The 15,230-nt window shown below is 48.4% G+C and overlaps 1 protein-coding gene across 1 annotated transcript in view; it reads left to right on the forward strand.

Moving 5' to 3' along the window:
* Nucleotides 1-15,230, forward strand: part of LEMD3 (LEM domain containing 3) — a 334,102-nt gene that overhangs the window by 176,865 nt on the left and 142,007 nt on the right. Inside the window, exon 9 of the mRNA XM_029615649.1 lies at nt 12,131-12,309. Coding sequence (XP_029471509.1) covers nt 12,131-12,309 — 179 coding nt within the window. The remainder of the gene's footprint in view (nt 1-12,130; nt 12,310-15,230) is intronic.

Below are 15,230 nucleotides of genomic sequence, written 5' to 3' on the forward strand. Positions count from 1 at the left end.
CAATTGGAGTCCATCCTTAAACAGTCCTTCATCGCCGCAATGTCCCTACAGATAGCTGCCTGCTGCACTGTGGTAACATGTGCTTGCCTATCACAGACCAGGAGCAACACCCCTGGGGAAGCCATGGAGCCAGCTGTATCACTCCTCTCGGATGCAGCTTCCGACCTAGTGCGCACTGCAGCTAGAGGAGTGTCATCAGCTGTGGCAGCCAGAAGGCAACTCTGGCTCCGAAGCTGGTCGGCCGATGCATCCTCCAAAACAAGACTCACAAGATGCCCTTCAAGGGATCCCTCCTGTTCAGCAGCGAACTAGAGAAACTGGCTGACAAATGGGGCGAGTCCCCACTGCCATGGCTACTGGAGGACAGGAATAAGAGAAACCAGCGCCCCTTCCCTCGATCCTCCATAGGCAGAGGTTCACAGCGCTTCAATCCATACAGAAACACTTATCAAGCGCCTCGTCCTACAGGCAGGAACTAGTCCTTTCGGAACAGGCACAACAAGAGGGGATCCAGCTCGGGTCGAGGCCCCAGCTGCACCCCACAATGAGAATCAGCTGACCCTTCCAAAGGAAGAAGCCATAGGGGGCAGACTTGCCCTATTCTACCAAAGATGGGTCAAGATAACTTCAGACAAGTGGGTCCTAACCATCATTCGAGAAGGGTACTACCTGGATTTCCTCCGGATGCCTCCGGACAAGTTTGTGGAATCCCCCTGCCTTGACCCCTACAAGAGAGTGGAGTGGAGGATATGCTGAGCAGATTACTGGACCTAGAAGTCATAACCCCAGTGCCTCCACAACAAATAAATATTGGACATTATTCTATTTATTTTATCGTCACCAAGAAAGAGGGTACGTTCAGGCCCATCCTGGACCTCAAGTCTGTCAACCCACCACCTATGGATTCCCCGCTTCCACATGGAAACCCTACGCTCCGTAATAAGGGCGATACAACCGGGAGAGATTCTCACATCCCTGGATCTGTCGGAAGCATACCTACACATTCCAATCCATCAAGATCATCAGCGCTTCCTACGCTTCAAAATCCTGGACCGTCACTACCAGTTCCGGGTACTACCCTTCGGACTAGCCACAGCACCCCAGATGTTCACCAAGATCATAGTGGTGGTGGCGGCAACACTGAGGAAGGAAGGGATCCTCGTATACCTTACCTAGACGATTGGCTGATCAGGGCGAAATCCCCAGAGGAAAGTCACCAGGCAACCAGCAGAGTCGAAACTCTACTAGAGAGCCTTGGATGGGTGGTCAACACAAACAGGAGCTGTCTGCAGCCCTCATAGTCTAGAATACTTAGGAGTCCACTTCGACACCAAAGAGGACAAGGTCATCCTAACACAGACAAGGAGGTCAAAACTGAGAAACCAGTTGCAAACCCTGCTGAGCGAACCTCGCCCCACAGCGCGGAATTACCTACAAGTCCTCGGGTTCATGGCATCTACTCTAGAAGTAGTACCATGGGCACGAACTCACATGAGACCCCCCTACAGCGCTCCCTCCTATCATGATGAAATCCACTGTTTCAGAACTACACCATACGTCTACAGCTCCTGGGCAGAGTTCGGCTCCAACTGCGATTGTGGCTACAGGACGACCACCTGAGCCAGGGAACAAGAATATCCTCACAGACCTGGATCCTGCTCACCACAGATGCCAGCCTACGAGGATGGGGCGCACACTGCGAAGAGCTAACCGCCCAAGGGCAGTGGAACGCAGAAGAGTCTGGATGGAACATCAATCGCCTAGAAGTCCGGGCAGTCAGACTAGCCTGCTTACGATTCAGTCACAGATTCCGAAACAAAGCGGTCAGTCGTGTCTGACAACGCCACAACAGTGGCCTAAATCAACCGTCAGGGAGGAACCAGAAGCCAACAGGTGTCTCTGGAGATAGACCCCCTAATGTGGGCGGAAGGGTACCTCCAGGAGATCTCAGCCATCCACATCGCCAGGAAAGACATCACGGCAGACTACCTCAGCAGAGAAAGTCTAGACCCAGGAGAATGGAAGCTGTTGCCCGCAGCATTCCAACTGATAGTGAACTGTTGGGGAACACCAACCATGGACCTTCTGGCAAACCGGTCCAATGCTCAGATACCCAGTTACTTCAGTCGCAGGCGGGAACCTCAGTCCCAGGGGATCGACACCCTGGTGCAGACCTGGCCACAGGAGACTCTGTTGGATGCCTTCCCGCTGTGGCCCCTATTAGGTGCAATCATTCACAAGATCAGACTACTCAGGGTACCAGTACTTCTTGTGGCTCCGGACTGGTCAAGAAGACCATGGTACGTAGACAAGTGAAGACAACTGACAGGGACTCCCCTGCCACTACCTCCACACAGAGACCTGCTCCAACAAGGGCCGATCTTCCACGATCCAGCTCTGTTCTCTCTTATGGTCTGGCCATTGAGAGGGCTCACCTGAGAGAGCTGATACTCGGGGGCTGTTATTACCACCCTACTCCGAGCACAGAAGTTCTCTACATCTCTAACATTCATAAGGATTTGGAGAATATTCGAAGCCTGGTGCGAGGATCACGACATCATACCACGCTCAGTCAAAATTCCTGCGATCTTGGAATTCCTACAGAATGGCCTACAGAAGGGATTGTCCCTCAACTCCATCAAGGTACAGGTGGCCACACTGGATGTTTCATGCTTCCTAAAAGGAGTCAAGCACATCAGACACCCCACCTCTAAAGTGGCTGGTACCTCTTTGGAACCTCAAACTGGTCCTGGATTTCTTAGCAGGAACCTCTTTCAGACCTCTTCGCGGCCTGTCTCTCTGCCTACTAACATTGAAGACAGCTTTCCTATTGGCAGTTTGCCGAGCCTGTCGTATATCCGAGCTACAAGCACTGTCTTGTCAGGAGCCATTCCTCAGACTCACCCCGAGAACCATCCAGTTACGCACAGTTCCGTCGTTCGGGTTTCTCACTTCCATACCAACCAAACCATCTCGCTACCATCACCAGATGAACATAAGAATTCAGAAGAGGCTCGAAGTCTATGCCACTTCAACATTGGCAGACTCCTGTCCAGATACTTGGAAATGTCGGATCCCATGCGGGAAAACGGACCACTTATTCGTCCTTCACAGCAGGAAGAGCCAAGGGCAAGCGGCCTTGCGAGCAACCATAGTCTGCTGGATCAAAGAAGTCATCAAGGTGGCCTATGTAGAGGCTGGCAAGCCGCCGCCGCTACAAGTCAAGGCCCATTCTACTAGAGCCCAGGCAGCGTCCTGGGCAGAAACCAAGATGATGTCACCTGCCAAGATTTGCGGCGACATGGTCCTCCATCCACACCTTCTCCAGGTTTTACTGCCTGGGTGTTCAGGCTTGGGAGGACACAGCATTCGCAAGAGCAGTACTAAGTGGGTCACGGACAGCCTCCCACTCAGTTCTGGGAGTAGCTTTTATACATCCCATTGGTCCTGAGTCCATCTGCTACACGCTAGGAAATGGAGAAATTACTTACCTGATAATTTCATTTTCCTTAGTGTAGACAGATTGACTCAGCATCCCACCCATGGCTGCCATTACTCTGGAATGCTCGAGTGACTCAAGGGTAAGCCATGCTTTCTTTCATCTAGGACACCCACCCTGCCGGGTGTCGACGTTTTCTGGTTGAGGGCACTGGCGGTCTCCAGCTATAGCCAATTCAACCAGTTCAAGTTGTGAAGTTGTTCAAGTTGTTCAGTCACACATATATCCACAATGCTTTTCGAGGAGAATACTGAAGAGCTACACTTCCTGCAGGGGTATATGTACTAGGGCTGACGTCAGATTGAAATCTGATCTGTCTCCAACTGCTATCAGGAGTACACTATACCCATTAGGGATGTGCAGCCGGAAAATGTTTGTTGCATTCGTGATACATATTAGGGGTCATTTCCGTTGCATTTGGATGTATGGCACCCCGATATGTTAATACGTGAATTCGTTTTCCGGTTCCCATTAAAGTCAATGGGGGAAGGATTTCCAGCCTATTTTTGGCTGCAGAATTGGGGTTTTATTATCAATTTTGATGAAACTTCTGGGGAACAATCTTCAGAACAACAAAAGAGCTCCAAGGTACTTAGACTGTGGCAAAGTGGCATGAATAGCCTAAGGTACTGTAAAGGTGCAAAGGGGTACCAGAAGTGGCAAGAGTGCTTTAACAGAGGCACAAAAAGGAGCAGCGAGAGTGTCAAAAACACACCACAGCTTCAAAAGAGAGCACCGATAACAGATGCATGAAACCTTGAAGGCAGCATGACAGGCAAAGCGGCAAGACAAGTGGCATTGACATCCTACAGCACAATGAAGGGGGAACATAGCAAGCAGAAAGACTAGCACCAACACACTGAGGAACCATGATAGTGGCAAGAACACCACAAGGAGTTAAGTGAGTCGTCCGGTGTATGGCAGCAAGGCAGAGTGGCAGAAAGCTGATGGGGCAAGACAGGCCAGCGGAGGTAGTCTGTTCCCTGTGGTTTTGATAGGGGCAAGACAGGCTGGCCCAGGAGAGAGTTCCCTTTCCTTTGTGCAGGAAAGGGATCCCTAGAATGGGTTTGCCCCTAGAGTGGGGTGTTTCCGTTGGCGTCTAGTGAATAACCAGAAGCTACTGACTGTACTTATGCACTTCAGCTGATGACAAAGGAACTTGAAGAGCTCTCAGAAATAAGAAAACTTCTACCCAAGTCCAAATCTACAATATCAACCTATGCTGACTTTGTACCCTACAGTGCCTCTGTAAACAATGGGAACACAGAGGATGAACTAGAGTACAACTACCATCAGTTTTCTATAGCACTAGATACATTAATGTGGCAACTAAGAAACATCTAGGGAAAATGGCCCATATTATGAAGGTCATGAAAACTATATGCTAGCTCCAAGCTGGACAGACAGGCACAGCATTAGAGGTCAGGTTCTTGTAGGGACATAAGGCCTTGACAGTGGACGGATAGGCACAGCGTTAGAGGTCAAGCCCTTGTAGGGATGTAAGGCCTGGACGAACAGGCATAGCAATCGAGGTCCAACCCTTGTAGGGACATAAGGCCTGGACGAACAGGCACAGCAGTCGAGGGCAGAGGTCAATCCCACCTAGGAACATACGGCCTTGAAAACGCTTGACACCCACATGCTCCACTAACTGCAAGGGCTGTTAATCAAGGGCACAGCAATAGAGGACAGAGTCATATCCACCTAGGGACACAAGCCCTGGATGGACAGGCACAGCAGGTTTTTTTGTCTTTATTTATCTTGCTATTTTCAAACGTTTCCAGCACTTCATAGTCTATTACACTCTGGTACGGTCGGTATTTCCCTATCCACAGAAGGCTTACAATCTAAGTCGAACCCTTGTAGGAACATAAACCTGGACAGTGGACGGTCAGGCACAGTGTTTGAGGTCAGGTACATGTGCTAAGGTGCTTATATTATCTGGAGCATAGTAGGCAGTTGGAGCTGCTGCAAGGCTTTCAATTGCATTTATTCATCTTGCCATTCACAGGGAAAATTTGGAAACCCAAGCAAAGGCCGGTTTACTTTCAAAAACACTAGCATTTCCATCAACTCTGGTGCCAGCCTTGAGTGGTGAGGGCTCATGATATCCCCCGTCATTGAAAAGACACGTTCACTGGGCACACTGGTTGGTGGACATGACAGATATCGCTGTGCCACTTTGGCTAGGTGTGGCCAGACAGTGGACTTGTGTGCCCAATATGCTAGCGGATCTGTCTGCATGTTCTCTATCGGCTCTGAGAGGTACCATGTCACTGACAGCTGTGCTGGTGTCTCCTTTGCTTGGGTGGGCTGAGAGTCACTTATGCCAGCTGCTTTCTCTCTCGCCTGTCGCACAACAGATGAATTTTTAGGGGCAACATGCCTTGGGCATTCTGAAGTGGAGGAGGAGGCACTATCTGTCGCTGACACAGCATTGCTGCTCCAGCTTGGGCTAGCAGCACAACTCTCTGAAGTGCCCACTGTTTCCACCTCTGCTTCAAGCCTAATCTGTCTCTGCCTATGGCGCTCCTGTTCACGGACTTTTGCTAATAGCAGGTCCTTCACCAATATGAGACAATCATACTGTAGGGTGAGTTTCCCTTTCATACGGGGATCACAGACAGTGGCGAGCATATATGTGCGGTCTTGTGTTAAAGGCATTAATATCTTTCACCTGCTGCTGCAAAATGTCCAGACAATGCAGCACCTCAACTGTCATTCCCTCTTCCTGTTTAAAGGCCTCCAAATGTTCATCCAGGAGATGAACTATAGGGATGATATCAGCCAAGGTGGCACTTCTGGAACTCAGCTCCTCCGTGACATCCTTGAAGGGCTGCAGGATTTTTACCAGCTGACTCATGACTAACCAGTCATGATGCCCTAGGGCAGTGGTTCTCAACCCTGTCCTGGGGACCCCACAGCCAGTCGGGTTTTCAAGATATCCACAATGAATATGCATGAGAAAAAATTTGCATGCTATGGAGGCAGTGCAAGCAAATGTTCTCTCATGCATATTCATTGTGGATATCTTGAAAACCCGACTGGCTGTGGGGTCCCCAGGACAGGGTTGAGAACCACTGCCCTAGGGGATTCTGCACACCTATGTCCATTGTACCAGAAAGTTCATGAAGGGGTGTCTGCAGCTCCACTAACCTCTCCAGCATCCTAAAGGTGGAATTCCACCGGATGGCAATGTCTTGAATGAGACGCTTGTGAGGCATCTCTATATCAGTCTGCTTTTGTCGGAGAACCTGCCTCACCTTCACACTTCTGTGGAAGTGCGCTGCTATGTTCCTGCACTTCTGTATTAACCTATGCAGGTATTGATTCTCTTGGTCTTTGGAATCCAACCCCAGAGCTGACTTCACTACCAGGTGCAGAGTGTGTTCAAAACATCGGATGTTCTTAAAGCGCCCGTCGTTTATTGCCTTAACCATGTTTGCACCATTGTCTGTAACAAAGAACTCTGCCTGAGTTTTCCTGTCTCACTGGTGTAGTTGCCAGCCCTCCAGCATCTGTCTGATGCATGCTAGAATATTGGCTGCGGTATGGGCCTGGTCCGTCAGGTGGGTGTGCAGTAAAGCCCACCTCCACTCTGATACTACTTCAGTAATAGAGCTGCTGGCTGCCCTTGCCTCAGCCAGGTCCCACCAGTGTGCTGTCAGAGAGAGGTAAGAGTGTGCAACATTCATGGCGGTCCAGATATTGCAGGTGAAATGCATTCTCCCCTCTGCCTTAGCTAGCAGTGCTTGCATGCGACTACGACACTGCTTGTACAGGCTGGGGATGACCTTTCTACTAAATGTGGTTCTGGAGGGGACTTAGTAATTTGGAAGTACGGCCTTCAGAAAACATTTGAAACCCACGTTCTCCACTAACTGCAAGGGCTGGTCATCAAGGGCAATCATTTCCCCTATGGTCCTGGTTACAACTTTTGAGGCTGCCTTCCTCCTACCCCGGAATAGTGTTACCGCACTCCACCCCATTTCCTCCATGGTGGGTTGCTGACATGTCTCTTCTGCCACATGTCAGGGGGTTGCTGGCCTGCCACCTGACTGCTAGAAGGGGATGGGGGCTTGGGCTGACTGCTGCTCTTGAACCACTGCAAACTGCTTGGAAGGGGTCCTCCGACTGATACTGCCACCATCTCCAGATGGCAGTAATATTGTTGGGTGATGCCTCTTCATATGATGGTTCATGCCAAAATTAGATGTCCTATTTGCTTGCCTCTGCTAATATCCCTGGCACAGTAATTACACCGAGCAAAACGCGGGTCTTCTGTTACTTTAAAGTGGCTCCAGATCGCAGATGTCTTTCGTGATCCTCCCCTCTCTAAAGCCTTGGGGGGTGGAAGCTGCCACTGGAGTTGAGGTAGTGGGTGCACCCTGAGATGCAATGCCAGGGGCCTCAGTCATCCTCTGTGCCTGTGCTGACTGCTCTTCCTCCTCCTCCTCATCACTTTCATCTCTCCCCTGCTGCACTGAAGTGGAGGCTAAGACAGGACTAACTGATCCTCCCAAAGATTCTTCACCTATTACTTCTTCCATTTCTATTGAGAATCTCACACAAGATTCTTCATCTGAATGAGAAGCAAACAGTGACTGCGCTACCTTGTCAACGCTAAGTGTTAGTCGAGACTTCTGTCCCCCTGCTGCTTTTGGATGTCTACATTTTGTCTGGCATGACTCTGCCTCCCCTTACCTCACCTCCCAAAACTATAGGGCCAAAAACATGTGGTGGTGATGGAGATGCATCATGGTCAGATTTCATTTTTTTCGGGATGGAGCTGCCAGCCCCTACAAAGAGTTTAGATTGCGACAGGTGCCTTTTTAACTGTACTGGTGGTGTTGCACTAGTGTCTTTTGAAGTGCCTCCTCTGCCAGTCCCAATCACTCGACTACATCTAGCTTTCCCTGACATTATGGATTTAATGTCACTGAGTAGTGCCTACCACTGTCACGATGCCTGGCTGTGCACTAATGTGTGTGGTGTGCACACAGACGCTGCTTAAGAACATAAGAAATTGCCATGCTGGGTCAGACCAAGGGTCCATCAAGCCCAGCATCCTGTATCCAACAGAGGCCAAACCAGGCCACAAGAACCTGGCAATTATCCAAACACTAAGAAGATCCCATGTTACTGATGCAATTAATAGCAGTGGCTATTCACTAAGTAAACTTGATTAATAGCCGTTAATGGACTTCTCCTCCAAGAACTTATCCAAACCTTTTTTGAACCCAGCTACACTAACTGCACTAACCACATCCTCTGGCAACAAATTCCAGAGCTTTATTGTGCGTTGAGTGAAAGAATTTTCTCCGATTAGCCTTAAATGTGCTACTTGCTAACTTCATGAAATGCCCCCTAGTCCTTCTATTATTCGAAAGTGTAAATAACCGAGTCACATCTACTCGTTCAAGACCTCTCATGATCTTAAAGACCTCTATCATATCCCCCCTCAGCCGTCTCTTCTCCAAGCTGAACAGCCCTAATCTCTTCATAGGGGAGCTTTTCCATCCCCTTTATCATTTTGGTTGCCCTTCTCTGTACCTTTTCCATCGCAACTATATCTTTTTTGAGATGCGGCGACCAGAATTGTACACAGTATTCAAGGTGTGGTCTCACCATGGAGCGATATAGAGGCATTATGACATTTTCTGTTTTATTAACCATTCCCTTCCTAATAATTCCTAACATTGTTTGCTTTTTTGACTGCTGCAGCACACTGAGCCGACTATTTTAAAGTATTATCCACTATGATGCCTAGATCTTTTTCCTGAGTGGTAGCTCCTAATATGGAACTTAACATCATGTAACTACAGCAAGGGTTATTTTTCCCTATATGCAACACCTTGCACTTGTCCACATTAAATTTCATCTGCCATTTGGATGCCCAATCTTCCAGTCTTGCAAGGTCCTCCTGTAATGTATCACAGTCTGCTTGTGATTTAACTACTCTGAATTATTTGTGTCATCTGCAAATTTGCTTGTAAGCACAAAAGTCAAGTGCCAGACTCCTGGGCACTTGACTGCACAGACCCACCCAATAATAAGGTTCAGTCTGTTAAAACTACCCACTGCCCACTATCACGGTGCCTGGCTGTGCACTAATGTGTGTGGTGTGCACACAGATGCTGCTTGCTTGTAAGCGCAAAGACCCATCCAATAATAACGTTCAGTCTGTTAAACTAACTACTACCCATTGAAGCCCAGTGCACAGAGAGACTAAGTGACTTGAATTACAAAAAGTCAGTTTAAAAAAGCTGGAATTTTTATCACTCCAGAAAAATGGATGAAAATTATATCTCTCCCAGCCAGCCACAACACCCTAATGGTGAGTGCTAGCTGCTTCTCTCCCTGGCACAGAGTCTGTCAATCACCTAAATAAACAGCTTGAAAGTAACAAGTCTAGCTGGCACTGGCACTGCAGCAAAATAAAGCATAATTAGCTTTTTCTTTCACTTTATTAACTAGCCTATCTCTGTGCAGCCTCCTCTTAAACCAAGCCCACCTCCCCACAGCATCGCTGGAAAGAAAATGCGTGGCTCTCCTCGTGCTGATCTTTATATATTGCTGGCTCATCAGTAAAATTGACAGAGCACTGAATGACAGCGCGATTGGCTGCATTCAGTGCATTTCACAAAATTTCAGCGCGGATATGCTGCATTCCGGTATCCATGCCGACCTGTCCGACAGGTCGGCATGGATACCGGAATGTAGGGCATGGGCGCTGCCATTTTGTGAAAATCATAGCTAGCTAGTAGCTAATGAGGGCAAAGAAAAGCGTGTGCTGCAGGGCGCACCGAATTAAACGGATTATTAAGTTAAAATATGTGGGGAGTCACGATGCGTTTCGCCTCCCCACGTATATAACGAATATTACAAGATATGTTGCGGATCGCCAATACGGCAAAAACGAATGCACACCCCTAATACCCATTGGTCCTGAGTCCATCTGTCTACACTAAGGAAAATGAAATTAACAGGCAAGTAATTTCTCCAATTTGCAAACTGCACATTAGTGGAAAGTTTCCAGTTTTAATGTTGATGAGCAAACATTTTTCAAAGTATAATTACTATGTTTTTCTGTTGCTGTTCTCCAGTATTCTGTCTAGCATAGTCACTGGAGTACACTGAATCCTTTGTCTACTTCATGGCATTGAACAAGCCACTAAACCAGTTTGTCCTTGGTATTTAATTTGAGGTAGAGCCATTAGATCCTTTTAAATGCATATACAGCAGTTTAGGCACAAAAGGCACTAAAATATTAACAATCAATAAACATATAGGAACATATACATTGCAAAGTTGGATAGAGTTTTCTTATGAAGCAAATAAAGTTCTTTCTACAAATGAGATTTTGCTGACCAGATTGCACAATTTGACATACCCCATCTTCTGAAGAGTACATGGGAATCTATAAATGTGGCGCTTATAAATCTAAACACCTTGCTGGGTATACTGGATGGACTATTTTGGTGTTTGTGTGGAAATGTGCATCCATTTATCACGAATTAGGAAATTTCAACGAAATTGCCTAATTGGTCGTGGTTCGGGGGACGAGAACCACGAAACGGATTTTTCCCAAACTTCGGGGAAAATTTATTTTTTGGGTTTATGCGGGGGGAGGGGCACATTTATTAATAAATAAAAACTCCCCAACCCTTCAAATTTACTGTATTACAACCCCCCACCATCCCGAACCCCCCCCCCCAAGACTTACTAAAAGCCCTGATGGTCCAGCGGGGTCCTGCGAGTGATCTCTTCCTCCGTGCTGTCGGGCCTGCTATGAATCAAAATGGCACCAATAGCCTTTGCCCTTACTATGTCATAGGGGCTACCGGTGCCATTGGTCGGCCCCTGTCACATGGTAGGAGCACAAGATGGCGCCGGCCGTCCATTGCTCCTATCATGTGACAGGGGCTGACCAATGGCACCAGTAGCCCCCTGACATCGTAAGGGCAAAGGGCAATCGGCACCATTTTGATTCGTAGCAGGCCCGACAGCCCGGAGGGAGAGATCACTTGCGGGACCCCACTGGACCACCAGGGCTTTTAGTAAGTCTTGGGGAGGGATCGGGATGGTGGGTGGGTTGAAATACAGTAAATTTGAAGGGTTGGGGTGGGTTTTTTTTCCAATTCGGATTATTTTTTTTATTCATTTTTCTGGGTTCGGGTTCCAGCTTCGCTTTTGCCGAAAAACGATCCGTGGGAAAACAAGCTTTCCCACGAAGCGCCCGAACTGAAACCAGACCCAACCCAGAAAAACGAAGCTCATCTCTATTTATTTGCCAACACTTACTTGTTACTATATAGAGTAGAAAAAATTGATTTTCTTTCATCTAAAATGCTACTGAAACTCTGGATGCAACTGTGAAAAGAATGCTTTGAATGAAAACACCCAGTGTTTCTGGGAGAATTTTGTCGAAGATTTGAGATCTCAGGTCATGGTTAATAAACTTAGATTCCCTTTTGATGATATTGTATCCATATGCTATCGATGCCTGACCCTTCTTAGTTTCTGAGATCATATAAGACCAGACCCCCAAGGCCGAAGGGGAAAAAAAAGTGGTAGTGTCTGGATCATAATAATCTAAGGCATGTTTTTCTGTGTAAATATTTTTTGTAGGAAAAAAATGAAGGTGGTATGGAATAGAGCGGTTGATTTCCTTGCTGCAAATGAATCTCGAGTTCGCGCAGAGGCTCAAATGATAGATGGTGAAAATTTTCTGGTTTGGAGATGGATGCAACAGTCTACAGCATGTGATATAATTTCATTGATACCATCTAAAGTATGGCAAGGCCAAGGTATAAACTCTGAGATATTTTATAAACATGCATTATTTAAATGTTAAATTTATTGCAGATAGGCTTTATTTATTGGTAAGTTTTCATACTAGTATTTCTCACAGGACAAGCAGGATGGTAGTCCTCACATATGGATGACGACATCAGGATGGAGCCCAATCACGGAGCACTTTTGTCAAAGTTTCCAGAACTTAGACTGGCACCTACTGGGCATGCCCAGCATAGCACCAACCCTGCAGCCAGCAGGGGTCCCCCTGCTGGCTTGACCCTCACGCGGGTTAAGGAGCTCTTCAGAGATTCCTGACAGGAATTTTCCTCACGGAGCTTTGTTTAAAAATTTCAAAAACTTTTACCCCACAAGGGTCCCCTTATCGATTTCTTTGGTCCACGGTCGAACGGTAAGTTGTTTTTTTTGCCCGTTTGTGGTCGATTTCCGTCAAGTTTTTCCCTCATGGCCTACCGGCCCTCCACCGCACCGCGACTAAATTTTGTCGAAGCCATGGCGTCTGGTTTCCGTCCATGCCCCAACTGCACTAAAACAATGTCCATCACTGACCCTCACATGGTCTCTGTAATGTGCTTAGGGTCCGGCCACTATGTCCTACTTGCACTAAATATGCTCACATGACACCAAAAGGTCGCAAGGCTCAACTCGATAAGATGGGTTTTCTCTTTCGGCCAAAAACCCTGACTCCATCAATAGCTTCGCCGGCGTCATAACCAGTGCCATCTACGTCATGCCAGCACCGGGAGTCCACTGCAGGTGTTGACCTCCTCTGTTCCTCCTCTGGAAAAACACTGGGGGGGGGGCCATCGAGAAAAACATCAACACCATCATCGTAAAGCTTAGCCCATCGATACCGCTAAACCATAGACATCGTCTGAGCCTCCGACAAAGAAGCCCGTACAGAAAAGACTTTGCCTCTTCTGTCTCTGGATCACCGAGGCGTTCCCCACCTGGACAGATGCCGGAATCCACAATTCCTCCTTCACTGGTGGACCCTCCGGCTATGCCAGTGCTACCTATCACTCCGGAACCGGGTATTCATGCCCCAGGTTTCTGTGAGGAATTGGATCAAATGATCCAATAGGCCATTGGCAAAGCACTCCAGGGCTTCCAACTTTCATCGATACCTGTTCCTCCTCCGGTCACCGATCCAATGCCCATGGCACTGGCACCGCTATTGGCTAGAATGGACAAGTTAATTGGTGCTCTTCCACCGGTGGATCAGAGGGAACCGAGGGACCAGACTCCTTCCTCACCAATTCCCTTGTCATCGGAGGAAGATGAAGAAACACAGCTCTTCATTCCACTATAGGGAGTGCCGCCACTGACACATCCATCGTCACAAATTCCATAGGTGCCTTCGATGCCTCCCTCTATGCCAGCCATACCGCCATCGATGCCTTTGATTCCTCCTTCAGGACCATCGATGCCCAGGCCAGGGCCTTCAGGAATAACCCTGTTACTTCCTTCTGAAGAACATTTGGGAGCTGGTGATGACCCTTATAATCCTTGGACCGACGATTCGTCCCAAGATTCTGATCTACCTTCCCAGCCCTCCCTTCCTGATGAAAGGAAGCATTCTCCTCCAGAGGACCTGTCCTTTATTAATTTTGTAAAGGAGATGTCTGAAACAGTCCCATTCCAGCTTCAGACAGAAGAGGACTCTAGACACTAGATGCTAGAGCTTCTACAATTTCTCGATGCTCCAAAGGAAATCATGTCCATCTCTATTCAAGATATCCTTTTGGACCTTTTGAAGAGAAACTGGGAGTACCCTGGCTCGGTAGCACCTGTTAACCGAAAAGCAGATGCCACCTACTTAGTTCAGTCAGCCCCTGGCTTCCAAAGAACTCAGTTGGATCATCACTCAATGGTTGTAGAGTCAGCCCAGAAGAGGGCCAGATGCTCCAAACCTCATTCATCCATTCCCCCAGGGAAAGATCAGAAGTTCCTGGATGCATTTGGAAGACTGGTATTCCATGGATCAATGCTCATCTCTCGCATTGCAACCTACCAACTCTCCATGACCCAATATAATAGGGCCTTGTTTATGAAGATTCAAGACTTTGCTGATGTTAGATTCGTGGACCCTTGAGCTGGCTGAGACAGATGAAGAATCACCGTGGGGAGGCCCACTGTGGTTGTCGAAGCCGGGAGGCGGCACAGAGCAGGAGACCGGAGGAATCTTAACCACTGGAAGCCCGAGATCCCCCCAGGAGGAGCCCGTGAGGACCCGAGCCGCTTGGACTTAGGAGGACCTCCTGGACGAAGGCAGGAGTTAGGAACCAATGGAGTGAAGCTGGAATCAAAAGCCGTGGACGAGCTGAGGTCAAGAGGCTAGTAATCAGATGCCGGAATCCAAAGCCAGTAGTCCAAGCCGAAGACAGAAGCCAGGGTCGAAAGCCAGAAGACGAAGATAGCAACTAGTAGCTCTCAGAGAGTGAACCTTGTTGCAAGGCGACGTCTGGTCCAAGCTGCAGGGTTTAAATATCCTTGCAGCGTCTGTTATCCAAGGGCTGTACTCAGTCTTCCCGTGCTGGCCTCTTTAAATCAGGAACTCGTGCGCGCGTGCCTAGGGGAGCGGGGCCAAGCGCTTCGGATCGGCGGTGTCCCTCGCAGAGGGAGCGCCTTGGCAGAGGCCCAAGGCGGTTCAGCAGCCCGGGCCGGCCTGAGGTAGGTGGAGGTACTGGGTCACGGCCCGGGACTGTAACAGCTGAGGCCTTACCTCTGCAGTTCCAGGACCAACTTCATGCCCTAGCACAAAAGGGTTTAGATGCTGGCAAGCATGAAGTATGATCAGCGTATGACATCTTTGACGCCGCTTCCAGGGTGTCCGCAGCCGGTATCAGTGCAAGGAGATGGGCCTGGCTGAAATCTTCAGACCTCAGACCAGAGGTACAAGACAGATTGGCTG

Source organism: Rhinatrema bivittatum, chromosome 9, assembly GCF_901001135.1.
Source record: "Rhinatrema bivittatum chromosome 9, aRhiBiv1.1, whole genome shotgun sequence".
Classification (NCBI taxonomy): Eukaryota; Metazoa; Chordata; class Amphibia; order Gymnophiona; family Rhinatrematidae; genus Rhinatrema; species Rhinatrema bivittatum.